Source organism: Ctenopharyngodon idella, chromosome 7 (genome assembly GCF_019924925.1).
Source record: "Ctenopharyngodon idella isolate HZGC_01 chromosome 7, HZGC01, whole genome shotgun sequence".
In the NCBI taxonomy this organism is placed as follows: Eukaryota; Metazoa; Chordata; class Actinopteri; order Cypriniformes; family Xenocyprididae; genus Ctenopharyngodon; species Ctenopharyngodon idella.
Genome location: NC_067226.1, coordinates 20,116,688 through 20,143,865, shown reverse-complemented (window position 1 = coordinate 20,143,865; position 27,178 = coordinate 20,116,688). Strand labels below are relative to the sequence as shown.

Genomic DNA, 27,178 nt, shown 5'->3' with positions numbered 1-27,178 from the left:
ATAGATGGGTGACAAGAGGGGGGAAAGAAGAAAATAAGTAAATGACGTCTCAGAAAAGATGTGATATTTTTGGATTAAGCAGGAGGGTAAATGTTTGAGAAGTAAGAAGAAAGAGCTGTATTTCAGAGCTGAGAGTAATAATACAGAGGATCAGAGGGGGTGGGTGTGCATACTGGGACGGGATGTGCAGGTGAGGGGGTTCATCTGCTTAGCCAACAGTTGGAGACTACGCTGAGGCCTGCCCCTGTCACAGATTTGGGAATGCCATCATGGGAATGTTTAGCTCTAGGGCTGAGCTTTTGAGGGAGAGTGACGTCTACCATTTTTCATTCCATCTTAACATCCGCAAGCGATGAAGGGCACTGAAACTCCAAAAGATTGCACTACCACTAAAATGATCTCTAATTTAAAAATAATGTCACACATACTTTCCATGCTTTACACATGATAGTACTTGACCCTGATAAGCTAAACTATGCTACAGTAGATTATACTGTAATACTATAGAGGCACACACACTGATGCTTGAGCTTTATAGAGGTGTTTGCTAAGGAAAATTTGTTTAGGCTTGCCGTTTATAATGAATGACACTATAATTTATGTTTCTTTTATACTTATATTTTTCATTTCTGTTCTGTTCTGAATATCATTAAATTTTAATTGTTAATTTGTTGTGGAATGAGGGGGCCTAAAACACATGTTTATAGTTTTTATAATGTTTGAACAAATTTAATTTACTGGTATTTTACATTATTTCTGAATGTAATAACAAAATGTGAGTCACACAATGATGCAACTTTTCTGCCTTTTTTTTTTCTTGCAACAATTCCTTTTTTTTCTTGCAACAATACGTGTGTGACTTAAGTTAAATTAGTAAGTCATTAGTAAAAAATCAAATGGGGTCCAATGTTTTTTAGACCTCATTGTTCTTCAAAATATCTTCTTTTGTGTTCCATAGTAAGCTTTGGAATGACATGACAGTGAATGCCGATAGAATTTAAATTGAAAAACAGAACTTAGAAAATGTAAAAATGTCATCTTTCTGTTTCTACACTGGCCATCCAGAGTATATGGAGCAAAAAAATATGGAGCAAATTGCTCTGTTGATAAGCAAGGGTGGTTAGTTAATGAGAGAGAGAAAGACAAAGAGAGAGCCCTAAGAAAAAGAAATTGAGACCTTTAGAATAACATCAACATATATGCTTTGCTATGAAACATTCATAATTAATGCAAAAAAAAAAAAGTATTTTCTAAATTATTTTCTCATAATTTTGTTAAAAAAAATTTATTTATCAAAAAAGTGAAAATATCCATCATGGTCATATTACATCTGGTACGTTATGCTGTTTCCATTGGCACTACAAGATGGCTCATGGCTCAAACAAAATATAAACAAGGGTACATTTGAGCTGTTGGCATTAAACTACAGAAAACTGTAGATATGATTCACAGGTGGACACATCATAGGTAAAGAATGAGGGAGGAATTAAAGAGATATTGCACAATAGATATGTGGAAAAAACAACAGAGGGTAGAAAGGATGATGTAGTCCTGTAGAGAGGGAGGGAAGACCAAACACAGATGTATAAACAGAGCCGTTCCAATAACAGGCTTTCTTGCAGCGCAATAACGAGTAACTGCAGGATGCATTAATTACACAGACGTATGAATGCAATACTTACTTGCTTACTGACAATACTTACGATTACTGCAAGTAGTAAATATTAGTGTGCTTCTTTTTTATGTCTATATCAGACTCTTTCACAATAACGGTGAACTTTTAGATGAATAAACGTGTGCTTGGGGGTTTTGCCCTGAGGGTGTCAATTCACTGTGAAGGTTATATGAATGACAGAGAAGGGTGGGGTACATGAAAGAATTGAAAGAATGAGTGAAAGCAAGCCAACTAACAACACATGAAAGAAAAACTGAGCGAAAAGAGCAAAAATCCATTTCAAAGAAAAGAGTAAATCCAACCCAAGGTTGTAGTTACATGTAGATGGTGTAAGACAAGGCATGTACAATGAACTAAAACAGGAAAATTCGTATTTTCTTCCATCAATCCATCAATCTTTCATCTATGTATTTCTCCATGTGCTCTCCATGTCAGAACAGCATTTGCTCATCATTCTACATGTAGAATCTCCATATGTCTCATGTCTCATCTTATTTATTTTTTTTAAAAGAATGCAAGAATACTACTGCTCTTACTTAAGGGCGTTTAAATCTCTACTCTCACGTAACATTCATACTAAGATTTATGCAGCTTGTTGAGGAGAGGTGACTGAACTTATGATTTTTGGCAAACGATAAAAGGGAAAAAAATCCTCTAGATTTACTTTGTGCCAGTACCAAACCAACTAGCAATTAGGGCTGGTGGTTACTGGCACAAATTTCACAATTTGATATGATTTTGATTCAATTCCAATCTTAATTCAATCTCGATACTGATTGATTCATATACATAATTTTTCTTAAGGAAAAAAAATCTAATCAAAAATCAACTAATGCTGTAAACTATACAGGGAAGCTGGGAACCCTATCATTTGCTACATTACTAAAATATTCAAGGTAAAAATGTACATTTTTAAAAAAAAATCTAGTATTCTTTTCTCCATTCCTATATCCTTTCCTCCCTCTTTTTTCTTTTTAAATGTGTCAGAAACCCGTGAGTGACGGAAAAAAAATTTAAGATGCCCTCTCCACACATTCTCACTCTGTTTCCGTAGAGTAACCTTTGACCCTTTGCCTGCTTTGAACATGAGTGAACATGGATCTTAGTGAGCTCTATCATACGTGCAGAGCTGATGGCAAGACAAAGACAAAAATGTCACTGGCATGTCCTGTCACTCTCTTAAATCAGCTGTGGAGGAGGCATCTGTCAACACCTCTGAGACTTTAATCTCCCAGATCTCTGGTATTTATTATTGACACTTTTGGACTGTGCTATTTGCTGCATGATTTGAAAAGTTCATTAAGATGGTACAGAAAGAGGGAGATCAGTGTACAGAGAAATAAAGAGAAGATATAAAGTGAAAGAGAGCCCATAAGTGAAGAAAAAAGGTGATGTGCAAAAAAAGACCGTATAAAACTATAGGAGGGACAGAAATGGAGACGGTGAGGGACACTCAGCAGGTCTTTTCAACCTGTATGAAGTTAAATTATCTTTAGCAGCCCAAAGTGTTGTAGTAGCAAGCTGTGATTTATACTTATCTTGTATTGATTGTGACTGCAGGACATTCTAGAAGAGCCTGGCTTGAGATGAGTGAAGCAATAAAAGCCAGCCCACACACGTGGTCCCACAAACATACACAGATCTACATACAGCCTGCTATCCATCCTCATGAAAGATGAAAAAGCAGTAAAATGTTCTCTTTTTTGGCACTGTGAACATGTGCGGATCTAAGAAATCCCTCTCATGTGCAACCACAAGCCTCTGTACAGTAAAAGCAGGCCATGTAAGGAGTAAATCTCTCACTGACATTAAGATTAACTTAATTTCCTCTCTGTTACTAAACCAGATCTGATGAGGCAAAGACAGAAACTGTAAAAAACAAGTGAACAGGAAATGAAGCCACCTGGAAAGTAAACTAGAAAAGCTCAAATCTTTATCTTTAGTCTCAGGAAAAAATTAAAACGAAAATGGATGGACGACAGAGTAAACAATGAGATAGTTAAAGCAATAAATTTAGGACTAGAAGGAGAATAAACAGAATGCTTATGGACTTTAATGAGATGAAAACTGAAGGAAAGAAAGAATACAATACAATGTGAATACAATGAATGAATGAATGAATGAATGAATTTTCTGTATGCACTTCACTATAGGTCACTCTAGGGGGACTTCACAGACTACAGTAAATAGTAGGGCTGGGTAAAAAATATCAATTTCTCGATTTTAATCGATTCTCATTTTTACGAACCAATATCGATTCTTAAATTCCAAAAATCGATTAGTCTAGCCTGTTTTCAGTTGATGAATAAATAGAACATTGTAGCGCTCTTCCCATCCAATAAATGGCAATAAGCTTTGTGCTTTGTAACTTTTGATATGAAACAAAGTCTCAGATTTCAAATTCTTTCCAGTTTATTACGAAATTCAAAAAATAACCATTTTGGCGCTGTTTAATGTGGCGTGACAGATGGCTGTAGCCTCAGATCAAGAGAGGCGACAACGCAAAGCGCGCATGAACTGATCATCTCCTCCACTTTAATACCAGTTACAGCGCGAAATAAACATGAATGAACACCCAAAGGTATGGTGTGATGGGTGGGCGAAGCGCGGGGAGCGTATCCTTTAATAGAGACATCTCACATCATGAATATTATAGCAATGATTGCACTGAAAAGCCCTCGCACTACTCATATACGTCAGATTTCAATGCAGAGAGAGAGAGAGGTGCCCAAAGCTGCACGATTAATCTTTAAAAGATTGCGTTCTCGATTTCATCACCCACATGATCTAATTCCTAAATGACAACGATTCACCCATGTATATTAAACCTTTGACAAAAATAAAATCGCGACATTCAAATCTGCATTCGCGCTGCCGTTGATCTAAAGAGAGTTGTCATGTGTAGATATAAACAGCTTCACAAACAATCTTTTCAAACGCACAGTTTCATTATTTCTGTGTGACAAATAGGCCTATTCCAATTATAACAGAAGTATACAAAAGTTTATATTTAGATAGAAACACTGATGTTTATGTATAATAAATTACCTTCTGAAACTAACTGGACTTCAAAATAACTATTGTATCGATTGCATTGTTACGCCACTAGGTGGCAACAAATTTACTGTTAAAAATGTGTCTATCACTGAATCATTCTTTCAGAAACAAGTCTTTATGAATCCAACTTACAAAAATATTCTGTTTCACCTGTCTGGATCTTACATGTGTGTTCAAGCATCTTATCTAATTTGTGGTAACACTTTACAATAAGGTTCATTTATGAACTAACCATGAGTAATACATTTGTTACTGTATTTGTTAATCTTTGTTAATGTTAGTTGATAAAAATACAGGTGTTCATAGTTTGTTCATGTTACTTCACAGTGCATTAACTAATGTTAACAAATATAACTCTTGATTTTAATAATGTATTAGTAAATGTTGAAATTAACATTAACAAAGATTAATAAATGCTGTAGAAGTGCAGTTCATTATTAGTTCATGTTAATGTAGTTAACTTATGTTAACTAATGAACCTTATTGTAAAGTATTAGCGAATTTGTTGAGATTAACAGTCTGTTCAATTTCTTTTTACAAGAATAATAAACACAAAAAGGACTGTTTGAGTCGAGTGTTGTGCATTTTTCACTACTATTTTTTATTAGTTGTTTAATTATTTTAATGGAACCGGAACCGGAATATTTCTCATGATTCCCAACCCTAATCCTGTCTCATGGAATAGCTCAATCAGTGTTTCAAATGCGAAAGATGTCAATAAAACAGCTTGTAAGCAATGTCAGGTAACTGATTCATAGTTTACAGCATTAGTTGAGAGATTTTTTTTCCTTGAGAAAATTTGCCATGTACTGTTCCTTGTATATCCAAAATAATCGATATTGAATCGAATCGAAACCAAATCGAATTGCAAGCTTGTTAATCGAAATCGAATCAAATTTTGAAATTTGTGTCAATACCCAGCCTTAGTAAATAGGTATAAAAGTATCTGTTAAATGACAGCTTGCTATGTTGCTATTTAATTTATTACTAAACATACATACAACAAACAGAGAAGGAGAAATCTTCTCCATCATGCCCTTAATCCTATTGATAACTCATCTCAATCCACTTAACCTAATATCCAATAGAGGGCCATAAACATTACCTCCTAGCAGACACACAGAATTTGTGCCCCACGGAAGTTTCAAACAGGGAGGGACACTAACAAATCACAAAGCAATCACAAAGTGTCTCGGTCTGACCTGGAGGAATGTTCTAGAAAGCGACACCTGCAGCAAGGAAAAGCGAACTCTCAACACGTTTTACCAGGCAGCCCAGGAATTTTTCATGGGGGAGAAAGCATGGGGTGTCCTCTGTGATAACACTAAGACAACATTCAGACAAAAAGCACAACAGTTTCTCAGAGACTGTTTGTTAAATGGCAATAAAGATTAGTCATGTTTGTTTTTTTCTCAACATCGATTCAACATTAATCCATATCCTATTCCCACACCCGAAGCAAGCAATTATTTTACATGATAAAATTCATGATATTTTATAATAAATTTTTCGACACAAGCCCATTTTGAGTCTAAGCATTAGGGAATTTTAAAGGAAAATGATGTCTTACACTATGAGCACCTTGTTATTGGAATCCATTGCCTTTGGCATAGTTAAAATACTGAAACATTATCTATGTAACAGTGCTCGAGCACAAAACCCCTCAGCTAAAGTGCTTTAACACGCATTCATGTTTTTCTAGACCACATAAACCCCTATATATCTCTTTCTCTCTCTCCGCTGATATGGTGTATGAGAGGTAGTTATCATCCAAATATTTCCGCTGTGGTTTCTTTCAAGCTGTGCTATAGAAGACATCAAAAAGGCTTACTATCAAACTATGCAGACACTCACAAACACTATGAGTCTGTTTCAGAAAGGCTATTAGATTTAACTGACTGTTTTGCCAGTAAGATTTAGATTATTTTCAATAACCAGCAAAAGTGTTTGGGTGGCTGCAGATGAGAACTGCCAGGAGTGACAAGATTGCCTATCTGTGTATATATACAAGTAAAAGATATGGAGTGAATGTTCCATACATTAGAATATAAACATATGATCCGCTACCCCACTTGGTTCGTGATATCATGCAAAAGCATTATCAAATACACAATCTCTAGATGTTTACATATTTCCTGGTGTGCAATTTAAAGAGTGAGAATTCACTTTGAAAAGGGTAATGAAATCTTAAATCTGGTGCTGGTGCAACTAGATACCAGTTTCTGATTTGCCAGTACATTTTTAATGAATGACAAATTACACTAAAAGCAATAAACTAATGATATTTTAAAGCTCAAAAGTTTCATTTTCTAAAGACTTCTCTAAAGCCTTGAGACAGGCTATATTTCACCAGTTCACTATTACCTGGTTCCTTGTATTGCCTTGCTCCTCATAATCCAGTTGAAGAATTTGGGCCAATTACCCATTTAAAACCTATGTAGAAGCTTAAAATTGCTTTTAAATGTCAGCACACTGGAATAAAGATTGATTGTTCTTGCCCGTAGAAAAAAAGGAATGGTAAAACCATTCACCCTGACCTCTGTATTGACCCCCATCAAAGACTCTTAAGAACTCCTCTGCTCATTCTTGATGACCTTATCTCAATGATGTTGGAGGTCTGACCCTCTACAAGCATCTAAAAAGTCTGAGTTAAAGTGATGTCTACATTAAGAGTCATTTAAAGAAATTGGGTCACTGTCCAGAAAATGTTTACTAAGCTGACTTTTACTTCCCAAACATTCCTTAGACATTGAAAAGAAACACTGACACTGTTTTTCGTGTTTATTACTGATTGCTTAATGCTGTTTGCTTTAAAGCAATCAATTGTATAAAGTGTATAAAATTTAAACAATTGAGTCCAAGGCGCGAAAGAGAACTTGCGCGAGCTCTGTGAGAAGATTTGTGTACTCATCCGATCCGAAGCGCACACGCGGAAGCACGTGTTAGGCTCGCAAATATTGAGGCCTCTTTCAAGTCTTGTTCTTGAACGGACAAATTCACACAAAATTATGTCAACATGCCCGTCTTCGCGAGTATCCTAGCAAGCATAGTCAGTTATGTCTTAAGTAAACTTACACACTCGAGAAAGAACGCATGTGTTCAGTATCAGTGTACTGGTCCGTGTATTATGTCTTAAAGAGACAGCAGCCCTTGCATTCCTGCTGTCTGACTGTTTTTAATGTTAATCAAACAACAAAAGACAAGAAAATCACTCATTGCTCATGACTGAATAGTAACTTAATAATTAATAATGACTGATCTTTATTTAATTTATACAGTGAAGATTACATGCAATGTTGTTTTACATTTTATTAGCTACTTTATTCAATTTCTGTACCTGAAAACTGGATACATGAAAAACCTGAAAAGCTTTATTTATTTGTATCTTTGCTTTACTGTATTTATTTGTGCTGTCTGATTATTTGTTCTTATTTTCTTTATTTTTATTTGACAGTAGTAATTTTTTACCTGAACATAGCACATACTGAACCGTACCGAAACCGTGAGCCTAAAACCGTGATACAAACCGAACCGTGAGTAATCTGAACCGTTGCACCCCTAATATAAACGTGGTGTGACTTGATTGTCGAATCGCAGAGCTTGTGCAAACATATGCTCGTCGCTATGATCTCAACGCTGTCATTTTTGTAGTGTGTTTATTTTTGTTATTGAGAGGAAAGCGCACAGCACATATTTACATATTTACGTAAACGCCGCTCTCAGTAACGATTATGATGTCAGAATATTCGCTAACAGTATATCACTGAAAAGATATTTCAAACTTTTTTTTACCCCTAAGTGAAAAAAGAAAAAGAACTTCACTTTGAGCTTACACTAGTGCATTTTTGTTTTAAAACGCATAAGTTTTGCTATGGTTACACCTGTCGTTTAGACTACGCCGGCATTTTCGAACCTCAAAACCGTCAACTGTTTACACTTGTACGCGCATACCCAGTGTGCATGAACGGTCATGTGACATGCGTTTTCGGCCATGTAGTGTAGACGGAGATCGTTTCTAAAACGCTGTGTAAATGCCAGTGTAGACGAGGACCGTTTTCATTTTAAACAGTTGAGTTTTACCGTTTTCGAATTCATTCAGCCGATCTCCGGGTCTGGCGGTACCACTGTTAGCATAGCTTAGCATAGTTCATTGAATCTGATTAGACCGTTAGCATCTCGCTCAAAAATTACCAAAGAGTTTCAATATTTTTCCTATTTAAAACTTGACTCTTCTGTAGTTACATCATGTACTAAGACCGACGGAAAATGAAAAGTTGCGATATTCTAGGCCGATACGGCTAGGAACTATACTCTCATTCCGGCGTAATAATAAATACAGACAGAACTTTGTAATGATATTACACAGCGCCTGTCACCCCCTGCTTGCACAGGGAGCGTGCCTTGCAACCATGGAGATATTTGTGAGAGACGCTGCGCAATATCATTGTGCCTGCTGCACCCATGGTACGGCAGCAAATTTCCTTGATTATTACGCTGGAATGAGAGTATAGTCCCTAGCCATATCAGCCAACTTTTCATTTTCCGTTGGTCTTAGTACACGATGTAACTACAGAAGAGTCAAGTTTTAAATAGGAAAAATATCGAAACTCTTTGGTAATTTTTAAGCGAGATGCTAACAGTCTAATCAGATTCAATGAACTATGCTAAGCTATGCTAAAAGTGGTACCGCCAGACCCAGAGATCGGCTGAATGGATTCGAAAATGGTAAAACTCAACTATTTAACTCTAGGGGAGTTGGAAAATGAGCCTATTTTCAAAAAAAGTGGAGTGTTCCTTTAAACCTTTGAGAATTATGATCACAGCGAACATTCAGATCTGTGAAACGGCTTCACAAAAAATGTTTAACCACACAGTATCATTATTTGTATTACAATATTAAATTATCACAGACGTACTGGAATAAACGTTTACTTTTCGGATATAAACACTGATGACTACGGAAGTGATCCAAATAGAGTAAATTTTGAGAATAATTTGACCCTTCAAATAAAATTTGTATCAATTTGTTACACCAGTAGGTGGTGACAAGTGACTGTTAAAAAAATTATTTGTCATTGAATCATTCAAATCGATTTTTTAAATAAAAATAATTCAAAAATGATTAAATATTTTTTTAAATAGACTGCAGCAATTAACATTTTGTCATACATGGAGCTCTAGCCACAGGTGTACAAAACTCAAAATTTAAGAATTTGTTCCCTTTCAGTTCATTGGTGTGAGTTTGAATGGGCCAAGCCATGCAGGAAGATGAAATGGAATTTGAATCAGAATTACAGAAAGTGGAATTTACTGATTTACAATTCTAATAAATTCTACAAGTATTGGCATTCTGGGGAAGTGTCCTTCCACTATGGTCATTAAAACAAAAGCTAAATTAAATAAGAATTATTAAATTATTTTATAAAAAATAAATAAGTATATATAAGTACATATTTCTAAAGGTGACATTTTAAACAGATCTATGTTTGAAGTGAGGTGATAAGATAGTGTATCGAGTAAAAAGGGCATCTAAAATAAAAAAGGCATCTGACTACAAGTTTTTTTTTTTCAAAACAAATAAACTCCTCCTCAATATACAGTCAAGACCTCCAAATGTTTTCTCCATTCTCATACACAGTGTCCTAGTTGACTCCTGACCCACTCGCCATTGTGGAGTGGACCACACTGAAGCAACCATCTTCCTGCTTCACGCTACACAAGGAACATGAGGAAAATTCAGCCCTCCATTAATTACTACTCTGCTAAGCTGTTTGTTAGTGCAGCAGGCTATAATTATTTCATGGCTAGACTACTGCCACTACTCACTATCTCACCTGCATCAACCTCACCTCTGCTTGGGCACATCCAAAATGCTGCCACTCGATAGGTCTGCATATCATGCATATATTCTCTAATCATGCCATCTACAATTGTTCCCAGTAACTGCCAGTATTAATTGCATTTTCCATATTTTCCATATACAGAGTCATGGTTAAATAAACTCCTATGGACAATCAGAAAAGCCAAATCACAACTTACTTTCAAATTGCCTCAAGACACACCTTTTCATAACTCACCTCTATTCACTCACCTTATATGAAACAATTAAATATGCACCTTATTACTTCCACATTTTCCCACCCACTAGCACAATTTGATGACTCAACTAATCTTTAAAGATTTCACTTTAGCTACTAAAAAAAAGATTTCAAAAGGTATACTGCCACATTTTCTTCAACATGAGCCAAAGATGATAAATGCACCATAAATTATGCATACTAAATGTGCAGCCAAATTATTGCTTAAAATCAAAACAGAGGAAGAACAAAACAGAAGCTTATATTTAAATATCCATGACAAATGTACTAATTAGAATAGTGAGTGTCAATAGGGTATTAATTGGGTGAATGGGCATGGCAGAGAAACAGGGTACTTTGCATATTAATTAGGAGGAGGAGTGTTTTGTCAGTTTGGTGATGAGAGAACTGAGACTTTCACAAATCAAACAAGATATTACATTGATTTAAAAATGAATTCTCAGCGGAAACTAACCATTGTAAGCTCTTGACATCTGACACATTTAACAAGGCACACAGATCTTCAGGTTGTAATTTGTTAAAAGTGATTATGGCCTGTAAAATACATCCAAATGTGTTTGGAAAATATGATGCCAGATGCATAGGCTAGTACTAAAAACAACTTAAATTTTCAGTTAAATAACAAATGAACGAATCATTTTTGGTGATATAAACCACAAGGGGAAATGCACTTATATTCAGTGAGTGTTGAAGTGTTTTTAATAATGATAGTACACTTACCCCTTGTGCAGATACTGCATACAAGACAACAGGTAACACAAAACTCCTGTGGAGGGAGATGAACAAATCCATTATATGTGCTAGCGAGAAATATGTGCTTTATTTTACTCGGCTGACTAAAACTGACAGTTGACTACATAGCATCCAAGTGTCTGAATTTGTAACCACGCTTAATAACATATAAATATACTTACCAAAGCTTCATTTTTCAAAGCTTTGAGGAAAACGCATCTAATGTATCCTCGGCGTCTTCACAGTAAGCCTCTGTTAATGGCTTCAAACCTATTCATTTGAGAATCCGGTGAACGGTTCGTCCACTTCGGAGGACAAGAAGTGAGATAAGGATATGAATATAAACAATTAAACGAGAGATTAAAATATTATTTTGCATATGCTACACGTATTTTTTTAAAGTTTTGCTTCTGTTTGTCCTCTGAGAATAAGAGTTCACTCACAAGAAACTTCTGCTGTCCTCGCGGCGGAGTAGATTCACGCACCGCTGCAAGTGCCTGTGCTCCGAAAAGGGGGCGGGATTTTCACCCGTCAATCACCCGCGCCTCACGCTTTCGCCTCTAAACAAACAGCGAGATAACAACCACAATCTTATCAGTAAACAGCGTACCACTCATGTAAGCTAAAATATCATTAAATGTATGTCTCACACAAGACTGGACATAACAAAACAGACGTTATGAAAATTACATGAACACTTAAATTGATCAGAGAGCAGTTCAAGTGACTCCAAACAGACATGCGTTCAACATGAATTATCAGTTTCAATAATCAGTAATATGTAGCAAAAAAAAACAAAAAAAAAACATAATCATTTTAACTAACTGAAAAATAATAGTAGACTAGAAAGGACAAGTAAACCTTATGTAGTTTATTTCCATATATTTTAGTAGGCTAAATGGGACTACATCAAGTAGAACTATTGGGTAAAAAGTTAACTTAAATTATACATATGTGATATCTTATATAGTTACACCACTCTGTTTTAACTGCATCGAAAAAATATACTTATTGAAACTATATATTTATATATTTTTTTTAATTCCAGTATTTGTCTGTGATGCGTCCTCCGCCACGACATCAAATCTGCAAATCTCCTTATACATTTAAAAGAAAAAAAGCGAGTAGAATAGTTTATATTAATGACTTATCAAATAAGAGAGCCCCTAAGACATTTAAATGGATCTTTTCATCCTTACATGAAGTTACAACTTAAAGTCTGTGAGGATCTACAGTGGTGTTTGGCGGAGGGATATGAAGTAGTGCGGTGAGCAGGTTAAGGGGATTCAGTAAAGTGACGGTTACATTATTGCGTGCGCTGCCAGCCCTGGACAGCCTTGAGACTTTACAAGAATCTCTCTCTAACTTTTGAAAAAACTTGTTGGTTTTGCAGTTAGCTTAACGGAGGAATATGATAAGTTTAATAAGTGTCCATAGTTGTAACTGTCAATGTTAAGAGGGCAGATTCTTTGAAAATCAGTATGAACTTAAAGAGTCTCGGCGCGGTGTTAGTGGTGTTCCTCACTATAAGCACAGAGGTACAGAAAACAGATGGAGCGGTAAGTGCACATTTGCTTGCTATTTCTTTTATTTATTATATCTTAACGTAAACGTAACCGTCAGGATTCTTTTGGATCAGTCTCTCCCGCCTCTGCTTAACTTTATAAACAGGTTAGCCTACTTTTTAACATGAAACTATTGGTTTCTTTGAGATCGTATGAGCAAGTGCGAATCTAGCATGTCAGTTGAAACATGCGATATTCATGTGCAATTGTAAAGATATAATCCGCTATATTTGTTTGCATCTATTTACTTAATTGAGTGAAAGTGCAGATTTATGTACATTTTAATACACCAAACTGCATTTAAAAACATATAGGATGTCCCTTTCACATCTTTTACCGATGTTAAACATGCTACAGCAATTTTATTTAAGATACCAGTCATTAATAATTGTAAATTGAGCCACTCAAACAGGTTTTAACTTTGTTTATAACTCTTAGACTATCTCTATTATTATTGTAGATGTGGTGTTTGCTCAGTTATTTGTGTATTTATTTTATTATCGGTAGGTTTTATTTCATTGCATATTGCATATTGGTTAACCACAGTTGTTATGATATATATCCTCTCTAAGCAGTGCTTTCTAATCTGCACCAACAATTTGCTGCACAGAGTTTACTGACATAAGTGAACATGTTGTCAGATTACTGACACTGTAGTTGTATTTGCACATTACATGTGACATTATTAATTAATTAAATGCCAGATATTTTTTCATTACAAACTTGATGTGAAAAGATGAGGAATACTTAATCTCATCTGTAAAGTTTTCATATGAACCCATTCATTGAGCACAATTTTGCTCGTCTTTCTTAGCCTCTACAGCTCAGAGTGATCAATCTGACAACATGTTTTGCTTGTCTGTATCTTTAAACCTGGTTGGATATAATGCCACAAATATGAAGATATGGCATAATTTTGGCCAATTCATTGTCCCAGTGTCAGGGTAGCAGTAGCAGGAGACAGACAGGTGAGAACATGTTTAGGGAGGGACCTGTCCTAGAGGTACAGATACACGCTTAACAGGGACAGAAGAGCATATTTGGTGACCTTACCACAAAACATATCATGTTCCTACATTTCCCAATGGGCATTGTTGTGCTCCAGTCCTGACAGGGAGTTTGAATGTAGTTTGCACTTCCCTTTCCACTGATTGGCTGTTGAATTGTTCTGATTCTCAATAAGGAATCTGGAGCTCTTTCATATTACTCCTAAGGTTCCGCCCAATTTCTGTTTCTAAGTTTACAAGGTGAAAGGTGGCATCTGTCATTCATAGATGGAGGAGTTAGCTAGCCATCAGGACAGGCATTTAGACATATAGCGCCGCCCATCCCCCAACAGCAAGATTGCACGACCCTCAGGTCTATTCAATAAGTGAATCTAACCACAGCCCATTGTTCACACAACCTCTTAACCTCTCTAGTCCTTCAAAAAAATGCCAGTTCATACGTACCACCCCCAGTCTAATATGTGCATTATCAGGGAGACAGTGTGTGGTACTGATTTTTTTGGCTGAATCCAAATTTGAAATGTTTGTAATGTTACAAAAATATATCCTCGAGGCTAGAGTTCTGTGCTTTAGGCATGTGCTCATTGATGCTTTTTGAAGATGCTGATAGTGAATCTGACATTGTTCACTGCAGAGTTAATATGCTCAGGACAAGCCTTAAACCAATTAGTTCAGAAGCAGGATGGATTCCAGGGGCGTTGCTAGACCCTTCTTAATGGGACACAAGCCCCAGTGAAATACTGTTGTCCCCAGTAAAATATTATTGATAAATCCTTGCCTGGAGGTGGAAATTACCTAATAACGACCTGAGAATCATTTTCCAATATAATATCTACCGTCTAGTGTATTATTTTGTCATCCAACTTAGGAGCCTGATTGCCCCTCTCCCTTTGGTATGTAAGGAAAGGTGCCACAGTTAAAGGATTAGTTCACTTTAAAATGAAAATTACCCCAAGATTTAATCACCCTCAAGCCATCCTAGGTGTATATGACTTTCTTCTTTCAGATGAATACAATCGGCGTTAGCCTATATTAATAATCACCCTGATGCTCCTAATCTTTATAATGGCGGTGCATGGAAACCACCAGTTTGAAGCTCAAAAAAGTGCATCCATCCATCATAAACGTACTCCACATGGCTCCGGGGGGTCAATAAATGCCTTCTGAAGTAAAGCGATGCATTTGTGTAAGAAAAATATCCGTATTTAACAAGTTATGAAGTAAAATATTGTCGCGTCAGTTACGCTTTTTTCGTAAGTTGAATACGGAAGGCGTAGGGCGTAGCGTAAGCATTTTAAACTGTGAGAGGTCTGGCGGAAGCTAGATATTTTACTTTATAACTTGTTAAATATGGATATTTTTCTTACACAAACACATTGCTTCGCTTCAGAAGGCCTTTATTTTACCCCCCGAAGCCATGTGGAGTATGTTAAAGATGGATGCATGCACTTTCATGAGTTTCAAACAGGTGGTTTCTGTGTACTGCCATTATAAAGCTTAGGAGCATCAGGGTGATTATTAATATAACTCCGATTGTATTCGTCTGAAAGAAGAAAAGTCATATTCACCTAGGATGGCTTGAGGGTGAGTAAATCATGGGGTAATTTTCATTTTAAAGTGAACTAATCCTTTAAGTGCATAAAGTGTCCAATATTTTTTTCAGTTAAATGAGTGCACTCTTTTGGAATTTTCAGTGTGAACACACTTCTCACACTATTTACTACAAAACGACATAGAATAGTGCATAAGTAAGCAAATTGGGATGCACCTTTAATGTAATTAGACGGTTTTGCAAAAGGTCTGAAATTGTTCGCAATTCAATTTGATTAATTCGAACAGTTCACTCACACACTGAATCATTTGCAGCTGTTTCTCACACTGTAGCGGGATACTTTATGAGACAGAAAACAAAAAGAGTGCAGGATGTGGATATTTAACTAAAGTCCATTGTAGAAAACAAAACTTGCAAACGTATTCTATCGTTTGTCAATGATGAAGCAGCACTTTAATGCACATGAATGACTCTGTACTGCAGGTAAAGACAATTTATATCCATAACAGTATCCCAAAAGAGTATCAAAATATGGGGACACTTTTTTTTTATTGGGGTGGCCTGTGGCCTGTGTCCTAGTACTGATGAAAGGCTAGATACGCTTTTGGTAGATACCGCTTGATCTAACTAGGAGTTGTCCCTTTGAGGGGCCATTGCAGTGTGAAAGAACAGATTTTCTCCTATTTTTACAATGTCAAAGCCTTTTTAACTCAAAGCAGAATGGAATTCCTGGCCAGAATTCCCACCCATTCTGTCTTTCAGTACTGGCCACCTAGTGGTGTAATCTGGTATCACACGAGAAAGTCTATTTTAATTGTAGCTGAAGACAAAAATGCCCTTTGTCAGTAATTAATATTTCCTTATTTAGTTTATATACACATTGAAATTGTAATCATCTTGGATTTTTGAGGTTTTTGTTCTTCTGGACATGCCAGTGCCTGGTGTCACCAGGTCAGAGAGTTTGCTGGTAACTTGAACCATAAGGGTCTGCTTTGAACTTTTCATACTTGAAGGAGTCCATACACTGTGCAGGTCAAGGTGTATGAACATGTATGGGTGGGTGTGTGGCGTCTGTTCGTGTTCTCCATCAGATATGTGTGTGTGTGTGTGTGTGTGTGTGTGTGTGTGTGTGTGTGTGTGTGTGTGAATGAGTGCACTTTTTACATGCCAGGATGTGTATATATCTGCTTGTATATACATAAAAGGGGAATGTACATACATGTTGGTGTGCCTTTGCAAATGTTTCTGTGCACGTGTGTAATAGAATCCGCCAAAACCCCTAGAGGCACAATTGATGATGCACCTCAGCTCTCAAAAAAGAGAAAACAACTCAGAGAAACAAACACACCCATGAATTCAACCCAAACATCAGTAATCTGCATTTACAGCCATAACATCCATTCAGCGCAGAGATATCCACTCAGAGTGCCCGGTTTTTGCTGCAGTCTCATGCCAGGATATGGGGACCGAGGTGGGGGTTGGCAGCTCGTGATAGTTCTTTCTCTTCTGTAGGACAAGCAAATTCCAGTCTTATCTCACCTGCAGGAGAGAGAGAGAGGATCACGAGATGAACACAAGCAGCCATGCAAGAAACTTATTTCAAAACAGGCCCACAAGCGCTTGCAATGCTCACTGTGACAGCTCACTCTAAAAAAGTAGACATAGTCTGTATTGGATTTCTATAGTTTCGAGAGTTAAAGGGTTAGTTTACTCACCCTCAAGCCATCCTAGGTGTATATGACTATCTTCTTTCAAACGAACACAATCGGCAATATATTTAAAAAATATCCTTGCTCTTCCAAGCTTTATAATGGTTTATAATGGGGGGGGGTAATAAAAGCCTCCAGAAGCAAAGCGATGGGTTTTTGTAAGAAAAATATCCATATTTAAAACTTTATTAACTATAATAACTAGCTTCCCGCAGACGGCTGTACGCATCGATTTGCGGCGGAAGAGTAACCTCTGACCTGATGCATGATGTAATGATGAACGTGAAAGCGCACAGGATAGAGTAAAACAAAACACCGGTCATGAATTAGAAGCCTAAAAAGATAATTTTTAAAGAAAAATGTCGGAGGATTTTGATATAAGAGAAGAAGAGCTTGAGTTTGTTGACCAGACCTATTTGTTTGAACCGGCAGAGCCGTCTAAGCTTACGATACTCCTACATCCTGCGTCATACATCGCGTCAGAGGATTACTCATTTGGCGCATGTCGACTTGCGCAGTATGCATACGGTCGTCCGCCGGAAGCTAGTTATTTGAGTTTATAGTTTTAAAAATTGATATTTTTCTTACAAAAACGCATCGTTTCGTTTCATAACCCCCTGGAGCCATATGGATTTTTTTTATAACGGATGGATGAATTTTTGGGGGCTTCAAAATCTGGTCCTCCCCACCCTTCACAACCCCTTCACACATTTCCTGATTCAGTTAAATTTCAATATTGTTCGGTTTAGGGCTGCATGATATATCGTTTTAGCATTGAAATCGTGATGTGTGCATCCGCGATAGTCACATCGCAGGTTGTGCGATGTCTAGTAGGGATCGTTAATCCATACAGACCAGACACCACGGTTTAAAACGCATGTTGATTTTCTGATTAATTGCAAAGTTTGACCATCATACAATGAAAGTTTATCATTTCAACATGTTTTAGGTCCTGTCAGTTTAAACATTCAAGCGATTTTTGAATTTATTAAAAATCTACTGCAGGGATGCATTAAATTGCCCAAAAGTTACAGTAATGACTTTTACATTGTTACAAAAGATTTCTATTTTAAATAAATGCTGTTCTTTTGAACTTTCAAATCATCAGAGAACCCTGAAAAATTGTATAAGAGACTCCCAAAAAACAGAAAGACTGTTTTCAGCATTGATAATAATAAGAAATGTTTCTTGAGCAGAAAATCAACATTAGAATGATTTCTGAAGGATCATGTGACACTAATGGTTGTATTACAGCAATAATAAAAATTGCATTTTATATTATATTAAAATAGAAAATAGATATTTTAAATTGAAGTAATTTTTCACAATATAGGCTGTTTTTCCAGTATTTTTGATTATGTAAATGCAGCCTTGGTGAGCTTAAGAGACTTTAGAAAAAGATTAAAAAAAAAAAATAAAAAAAAAATAAATCATTCTGACCCCAAAATATCTTCAAATATGATAGAAGATTAGATTAGATTACACTTTAGCTTCACTACACAAATAAAACACTGTAGTATGATTTTTTTTTTAAATGTAGTTCCAAACGTAGGTTCGGGAGGAGCCTAAACATTCAGTCCTGTCAATCATCATTACGAGCGTATATAAGCAGCAGTCACTGCGTCATCCCAGCGACAATTCTTCCAGCATCCCTCCTCCTCCCCATCTCCTCCTCTATTTCTCTTATTCTCCCTCTATGCAGTACTGTTATAGAGGGGTTTAACTCGGAGCTCGAGCCGAGCCTCGGGTTCGAGCCTCCTTCGAGGACAGCAAGCCAAGTTTGTTTTACCATTAACCATTCAGACTGAATGGGCAGGCGAACTTGTGAACTGCGCATGTAAACTTATTAATTAATAAGACATTGTATGAATCTCAAGAGAAGAAACATCAGGAAATGTTTTCTCAGGAGAAACATCAGGGAAGTTCAGAGACTCCTTTTGCTTTCCAGGACAACAATTGAGATATTGCAAAGATCTGAATTGTGATATTTTTCCTTTGGGAATATAGTGGCACATAATAGCATGTGGTCTTAACTGCTACTGTATAACTATTGCCAGTTGAAGGCCTAGTAAGTGGTTGATTAAATGGCATGTGTGTGCTGTTGGGGGCTTATATTTACAATATGGTGTGAAAGAGATGCAAATACCATTTAAAATTAGCAGGACAGTGATCCTCCTCTCACACCCAATCTCTGTTTCCCCCACTGCCTCACCACCACAGTGGTTAAACCCTAAGTAAACTGACAGATAGGGTCTTTTTCAGGTGGTGGTTCATTTACACCACACAAACAAACACATGCACACATTTTTTGTTTGGTGAAGACATGGAGAGGTCATCAAACTGTCAAAGACTAGTGAGAGAGAAGTTACCTGGACAGTTTGAACGCTTCAGTGTACTTCTGCTCTGTATATCTGTTCATCTCAGTCTGAGACAGAGACTGAGGCACAGGCACGTTGTAGTTACGTCAGAATATGAATGGGAGTGTGAGAACATCTATAGTTGCTCCAGACATCACCTACATTATCATCCTTCCTGTTTGGTAGGCAGACACACACGTGGGTATTTTGGGATTGGTACAGAAATCTGTTGTTGCATTGCAGTTCCAGCAAGTTTAGAATCAGCAAACAACAACAAACAGTGAGGATCTGTCTAAGATCTGAGAACTTATGTTTCACAGTTTTGAGGTTTTTAATCATTTAATACTCTTTCATTACATGTATACATACTGTCTCTACATTGAAGTGTTCAGACTATCCAGGTAACTTCTTTCTCACGGTCTCACCGCTTTTTCACAGTTTGATGACCTCTCCATGTATGCAAACATGCTAGTAATCTCTCTCAGTGGTTCTTCTCATTTGGTGAGTCGGAGGTAAAAATGGTCCATAATAACTTAATTGCTATATAAACTGTCCAAACATTCTATATAAGATGAGAGCAGAAGTTCTAAAATGGTTTAGTTTAGACCCACATAATATTAATATAATATAATATAATATATACAGGGCTGTTGAATGCTTGAATACAGTCTACAACCGCAAAAGAAACAAAACCCACAACGACACTGACCAAGCAAATAATATAGTAAATAATAGGATGAAAACGACAAATTATTGTCATGGTTTTCACAAAATATGTTTTATTGTGTCCTGAAAGCGCACACTCTCCCGCTCTCTCTCTCTTTCAAACGTACACGTACTGTATAGTACGGACTGCGTTAAAACTGTATCAACTGTATTATTCTGCTATCAAGGCTCAAGCCTCTGTTACTAGTTCTGAAATGACGTTTTGGAATTAGCAACAGAGGCTTGGGATGAGATGCGTAAGAAATTAGTTCCTCACACAAGAGTGTTTTAAGGACAAAAACCTGACAAATGTCTTGAAATATAACATCTGAACAGTGTCTTGAGGTGTGGTAACCGTAGTATAAGCGGAATAATTGACTCCGGGCCGTTGAATTTTTAGAAAATAATGCACACCCGACGTGTAACGGCCACTCCACATTACTACCTCGGGTGTACATTATTTTCTAAGAATTCCAACAGCCCGCCGTCAATTATTCCTCACATATAATGTAATATAATATAATTGCTGTCAAAAATAGCACGTTATATTCTGTGATTAATATTTTTTGTTCAACGTGTTAAAGTATTTAATGCAATTAATGCAGCATTCATTTTTCTCCCATCCTGACGTAGCTATGCTAATGTATTCACATCATTTGGCTAGCTTTACAGTATGATCTGTGTTCTGTTGTCCAGCTCGGTGAAGCGAGAGAGAACGGCCGAGCGAGGATATACAATATAATATAATATTGTGATTTCAAGGACGTTTTTGTTTACTGTTGTACAATACCCATTTTTGTTACTGTGTTGGATTGTCATTTAAAGGAAAAGTTCACCCAAATACAAAGATTCTGTGATCATTTACTCAACCCTCATTTCATTCCAAACCTGTATGATTTTCTTTCTTCAGAGGAAGATGAGACAATTTTTTGTTTTGTTTTTAGTTTTTTGTCAATGCAATTTAGTAGTCACCAAAACTGTTTGGTGACCAACGTACTGTAAAATATCTTTTGTGTTCTGCAGAAGAACGAAAGTCATACAGGTTTGGAACAACATGAGGGTGAGTAAATGATGACCGAATTTTCATTTTTGGGTGAACTATCCCTTTATTGTAAAACCTTTAGAGGAATATTTGGACAGTTTATAGTACGCAAGTGTTTTATTTACTTCCAAGCATGATGTTATATTCCAGATGTAAACCTGCCCCATCAGAGTGACATCAGCCATGTTTGAAGTAGAAAACCTGCTCAAGCCCATACCTGTGGTTTGATCCTCTTGAACATGTGCCCAACACCCAGTGCCCAACATTCAGGCTGCTATCCTGCATTCCTCCTTTAGCAGGATAAAGTCCACATTTATATCATTCTTTTAGCAAAAATGTAAAGGAATACATGTGACCTGATGTTTTATGTGCTTCTAGTTTTGAGGTGAATTTGTTTAACGGCAATTTTCACCTTGCTTTACAAAAGTGCTATGGAGATGTTAGCAAATGTGTATTCTCTGGAAGTGTTTGAGGCATGTCTGCTCTGGTACACGTGAAGTGGAAATATCTAAAATCATAAACATTATAAAAAAAACATAAGGGATGTCTAATTCAGTGTTCAAAGACTAGCAGTACAGTACAAACGGGAAACATGGAGCAGACAGGAGAGGTACGGTGCATTCCTGATGGATTTGATAGCAGTGTTGCCGCCTACTTGTGTGAAGTACAAATACCTGTTGGTAGAGCTGCACATTCTGGATAAATTGAGAATCATGATTTTTGTTAAATAGAGATCAGGATTCTCCCACGATTCTGAACAGACAATTTTAAAAAAATAACGTAATTTACTAGAGGTTCTGACAAAATGTTAATTGCTGCCGTCTTTTTAAAAACGTTTAATTAATTTGAAATAATTATATAAAAAATCGGTTTGAATAAATGATTCAATGACTCGCTCATAAACACTTCACTTGTTTCATTAATGGACGAATCAGGTTTTTTGAACGAATCTTTTGAATGAATGATTCAACGACAAATACATATTTTTAAACAGTCTTGTCGCCACCTAGTGGTTTAACGGTGTAATGAATAAATCGTTATTTGAAGCGCCAAGTTAACTTTCAAAAGGTGATTTGCTCTATTATGATCGCCACTGTAGACATCAGTGTTTATATCTGAACTATAAACCTTTATTTATACTTTCTCCTTTTATTTATACTTTTATTTATAGTTTTTTATTTAGACTTAATTCTGTAATAATTTGAATTATTGTAACATAAAAAATGATACTGTGTAGTTAAAAAGTCTGTTTGTGAAGTTGTTTCATACCTATACATGACAACTGCGTATTTGAATATCCATTGTGATTTTGTCAAAGGTTTAATAGATAGGCGAATCGTTGTCATTTAGGAATGAGATTGCGTAGGTGTTTGAATCGAGATCGCGAAATTTTTTAATCGTGCAGCTCTACCTGTTGGTAGAATGGTGCTGAATGAGGTGATTGCACAAGTGGGCAGTGGGAATATTAATCTTAACCAAGTTTAATTATAGCAAATCTCCAGAAATGTACTGTATATGTAGCAAAATATCTTAACAGAAACGCTTTAGCTTCATCACAGCTTTAGCTCCAATCACAGGAACGCACTTTCGACCCTGCCCCAGTGGAGGTCTGGATGGGTGTGTGTTTGGATGGAGTGTTAGGTCAAGGATTGGCCCTGATCTAGATGTCTCCTCCCTCTTTTATCTGTCATCTTATACTGTAAAACTTTGTCTGAACTGCAGTATCAGTAGATGAAGTGATCTCGCATTCTTCAGTGCTATGTCTGAATACTGTTCTTCCCCCATGCTAAAGACATGAAATATGTTTTCTTCATAGACAGATGTCTATATAATGTTTCTGAATGACATCTTTTATGCTCACCAAGAAAAACAGTAATATTGAGGAATATTATTACAATTTAAAATAATTATTTTACTAATTACTCTCTCTAAAACGTATTGCATTACTTATTACTAATTACTTATCAGCCTCGACCAGCTGAACAATACAAGGAAAGACAGGAAACTGCTCTTTTAATGCTTTCAAATAAATAATGTAAAATTGCATAAATTAATCTTGAATTGACCAAAGTATTTAAATAAATAAAATAAATAAAAATAAAAACATACCTTTTAACATTAGCTGTTAAATTTTGATGTTAAATTCACTATTGTTTTATATAGAATCGTTCTATTGTCTATATGTAATGCAATTACATGACAAGTAATTACATGACAGAAAAAGTAACAGTAATCCCTTACTTTTTCAAGGGAAAAGTAATTAAATTACAGTTATTAGGCTAATTACTTATTAAAGCATTACATCCAACACAGTTTGTAAGCAACATAATATATCCTTAATAATATGTCCATAATATTTATATAATTTAAATATAATTTACTATCCAGGGCTCCAGACTGCGACAAAATGGTTGTATTTTGCTGCCTTTTTTTCTGCCGGTGCGACTAAATTTTGTTAGAGGTCACACTGGTGCGACCACCATATTGCACAACTGATAAGATCTGCCATTTCGGTTTCATATAAGATACATCAAACGGCAAACGAAACAAAAGTGAAATGAAACTAAAAATACTTTTTTGAGCTGTGCAGCGCGGATCGTTTATCAGCTTGCAGCAATAATCAACAGCGCAGCGCGAGCTCAGAACAGGTTTACTCACTCGCTAATCTCATTCACGTGACACTGCTTACTATACAGCGCTGGGAGATCCAGGGAGAAGCGGTTGAATTCACCGCAGAATTAATAACCGAGTGGGATGAATAAAAATTCAGCACAGAATTCTCTGCTTTAGACCACAGATATCAGATCAAATAGCGCTGACGTGGAAACCAGGAGAAACACTGCTATGAACGAACGAGTTAAGGCCCTCCAGTCCATAAATCACCATGGATTTAATGTAGTAACACTTACCGAAACCATGGTATTGTGGCAGAAATAGTTGAATGCTTTTACATTATTCATTTCTGGGTTCCTGCATACTTTTGAGAGTGAAATTCAAGCACTTTTCAAAAAGGACTTTTTTAAAGTGCTTCACACTTTTTCCAGCACTTCAAAGCTCTAAATATTATCCAATTTTAATGTTATTTTTAATGTGATGATTTGTAAAACTAAAAGTTTAAAAGAAGAAGGAAAACTAAAGCCCGGAACAGACCAAGCCGACGGTCGGCCGTCGGGCAGTATTTGTGCGTCGGCCGACTAAGTTTTCTCAGTGTGTTCCGCACCGTCGGCTGAAGTTGGTCCTCGTTGGCTTTTTTCGGGGCTGTCTGAGAGAGAGAACTCTGATTGACTGTTCAGTATAGCAAACAAGTCAGTTCACAAGAATATAAACAAAAGTTATGAAAGCAAGCAAATGAGTTATGACGGCACAGACAGAAGGTGTTCTAATTTTACGTCATCTTACCTGAGCTCTCAAATGCACGAATATTTTCATAATAACATGAGCGGAGTGGAATAAAGAACGTGATCAGCATGATTGATATTCAAAACGGTAAGCAAGCGCTGCTTTGTTTATGGTTTGTATACATGCAGTCTTAGTTTCAATTTCCCTTTTTGAATGACGAATATAGACAAATATATTTGCTTAAATAGACAGTTATCTCCTTTATACGCAGGCGCAGAACGCGTGTGCTATTTGACAGTCGACTGAAGTTCTTTCGGTGTGTTCAAGCACATATTATTTCCCTGACGCAGCCGACAAGAAGCCACAACACCGTCAGCTTTCATTGCCGCTAGTTGGGTTGGTGTGTCCCGGCCTTAACACACACACACACACACAAAAAAGACATGATATTACCACTAGATGGCAGCAGAGGAGCACTTACTGACTCCCTAATATATGGAAAAGTAGGAAAAGTCACAGTCTCATGAAAAACAAAAACTTCAAATTGTGACTGAATTACACAGAAAGCAAGTAAAGAGCTCTCCTTTTATAATCACTGAAGCTGTCGGTCAGTTCAGTATGGTACATTTAATAAGAGTAGAATATTTAAATTTTTCCCTATAAAAATTATGTTTTTGCATGTTACTGTTAATAAGTTAATTTTGTCTGCATCTCAATTCAAGCTCAAACTCAATTCAATTCAAGCTCAAGCTGTCAAATTTCCAGTAAACATGTAATATTATTAGATGTAATGACTGTATATATTAATGCAAAACAATAATAATATATACCTTTTATAATTTAAAAAAAAAAAAAACAGCGCCATCAAATCAGGTGCTGGCGCCACCTTCTGTAGAACTTAGTGGCACCAGTGCCACTGCTCTCAAAAGTTAGTTTACTCAGACTTTTGAAACATTTGAAACAAACTCTCTCTCTGTTTTGGATCAAATTAGTTTATCTAGGTGGGTGTCATGGGTTTTTATTCATACTTTACACATTGCATCGGAATTGCTGTATCAAGTCTAAACTTGTCACATCACACTAACACTGACCTTTAATATAATCTAACACCTTATAGAGAAATGTTCCTGTTCTAAAGTTGACACTATTGAAATCTGCCTAAATGAGCTGCAGTGTTGCTACGAGTAAAGAAGCGTTTCATCCAGGCCATTAAGGTGGGAATGAGACAGTCTGTGCGACACAGACATTGTAATATTCAAGTGTCTAGCCTGCTTTAAAACAAGGTTGTAATTAAATAGCTTTTGTCAGATAGAGATGTGTGTGCATGTTTCTTCAATGTCTTTTTGAACAATTGAGAGAGAATAGATCTTGTTTCAACATGAGTCTCACAGTTTTAGAGAGCCTTTTAGAGAGTCATGTGTCTCTTCCCTAAACAGCAAAACTATTTACTTGCCATGTCATACACACCCTTGCTTTTCAATTCTCGGGTCTTCCTCAGCTCCCCATTTTCTTTGCCTCTTTTTCACTCCCATCTGCTTCTGCTATTAGTGGTGGATGGAGACAGTAGTGGCTCCCCTGTGTAACTCGGGGCAGTCCTGTTTCACTGTGTGCATGTGCATGTAAAGAGCAGCTTATGGTGTGCTCTGTTTCCAGTAAACTGTAAATCAGATGATACTTTAGATCTAAAAGAAAAAACATAGCTGTTTAGATTAGAGGGGGAAAAGGAAATTAAATTATTATCTTTGTTTTCTATTAGATTTACGGTTCATGGGATTTCTGATCATGCATTGTTTTGTTTTTATTTTGAGCATGTGGAAATTTGCAAGCAAATATTTGCAGAGTAGAGACTGTTGAATTAAGTACACAAATTTACTGCAATATTTAACTGTTTTCCTTGGACCATCGATGCTCTGGCATCCGTGGCATTTCATCATCTATCCTCCTCTTGCCTTGTGACAACACAGGATTTTTTTTATAAGACTTTGTCAGTGGAAGACAAAATGTAACCATCAAAACAAAATTTGAACAAAATAGTATTAGTAGTAAGTTTAAAATATCGTCGTTTAAACCCCCTAAAATTGCCCGAAAGCATCTAGATAATCTTTTGCCTCGAACTGCTTTATGACAAAAACTTCAAGAGCGCTTCAAGACATAATTCATTTGAGCCCTGCAGTTTTAGATTCATATGCAAGCCGGGTATGGCATGCAGGTTTAAACACGCTCTGTGGGGATCGAATTAGATCTCCAGATTATAGTTCAGGTGAGAACTTGTCTTACAATCATCGGAGTGCCAGTCCACGTTCAGTACTTCTCTGCCGTGATCCCCACTCTGCGAACGTC

At 36.5% G+C, this 27,178-nt stretch overlaps 2 protein-coding genes across 4 annotated transcripts in view; one reads left to right on the top strand and one right to left on the bottom strand.

Annotated features, from left to right (window-relative positions):
* Positions 1 to 12,499, bottom strand: part of col4a6 (collagen, type IV, alpha 6) — a 92,719-nt gene extending 80,220 nt beyond the window's left edge. For 2 of the 3 annotated variants that reach the window (XM_051898933.1, XM_051898932.1), the window contains exons 1-3: positions 12,006 to 12,499; positions 11,745 to 11,867; positions 11,551 to 11,596 (exon numbers count right to left, since the gene is read on the bottom strand). In XM_051898933.1, coding sequence (XP_051754893.1) covers positions 11,551 to 11,596; positions 11,745 to 11,755 — 57 coding nt within the window. In that variant the 5' untranslated portion in view covers positions 11,756 to 11,867; positions 12,006 to 12,499. The remainder of the gene's footprint in view (positions 1 to 11,550; positions 11,597 to 11,744; positions 11,868 to 12,005) is intronic. The other variant, XM_051898934.1, reaches the window with a different exon arrangement.
* A 369-nt stretch (positions 12,500 to 12,868) lies between these two features.
* Positions 12,869 to 27,178, top strand: part of col4a5 (collagen, type IV, alpha 5 (Alport syndrome)) — a 54,902-nt gene continuing 40,592 nt past the window's right edge. The window contains exon 1 of the mRNA XM_051898935.1: positions 12,869 to 13,121. Within this exon, the coding sequence (XP_051754895.1) occupies positions 13,044 to 13,121 (78 nt within the window). The 5' untranslated portion in view covers positions 12,869 to 13,043. The remainder of the gene's footprint in view (positions 13,122 to 27,178) is intronic.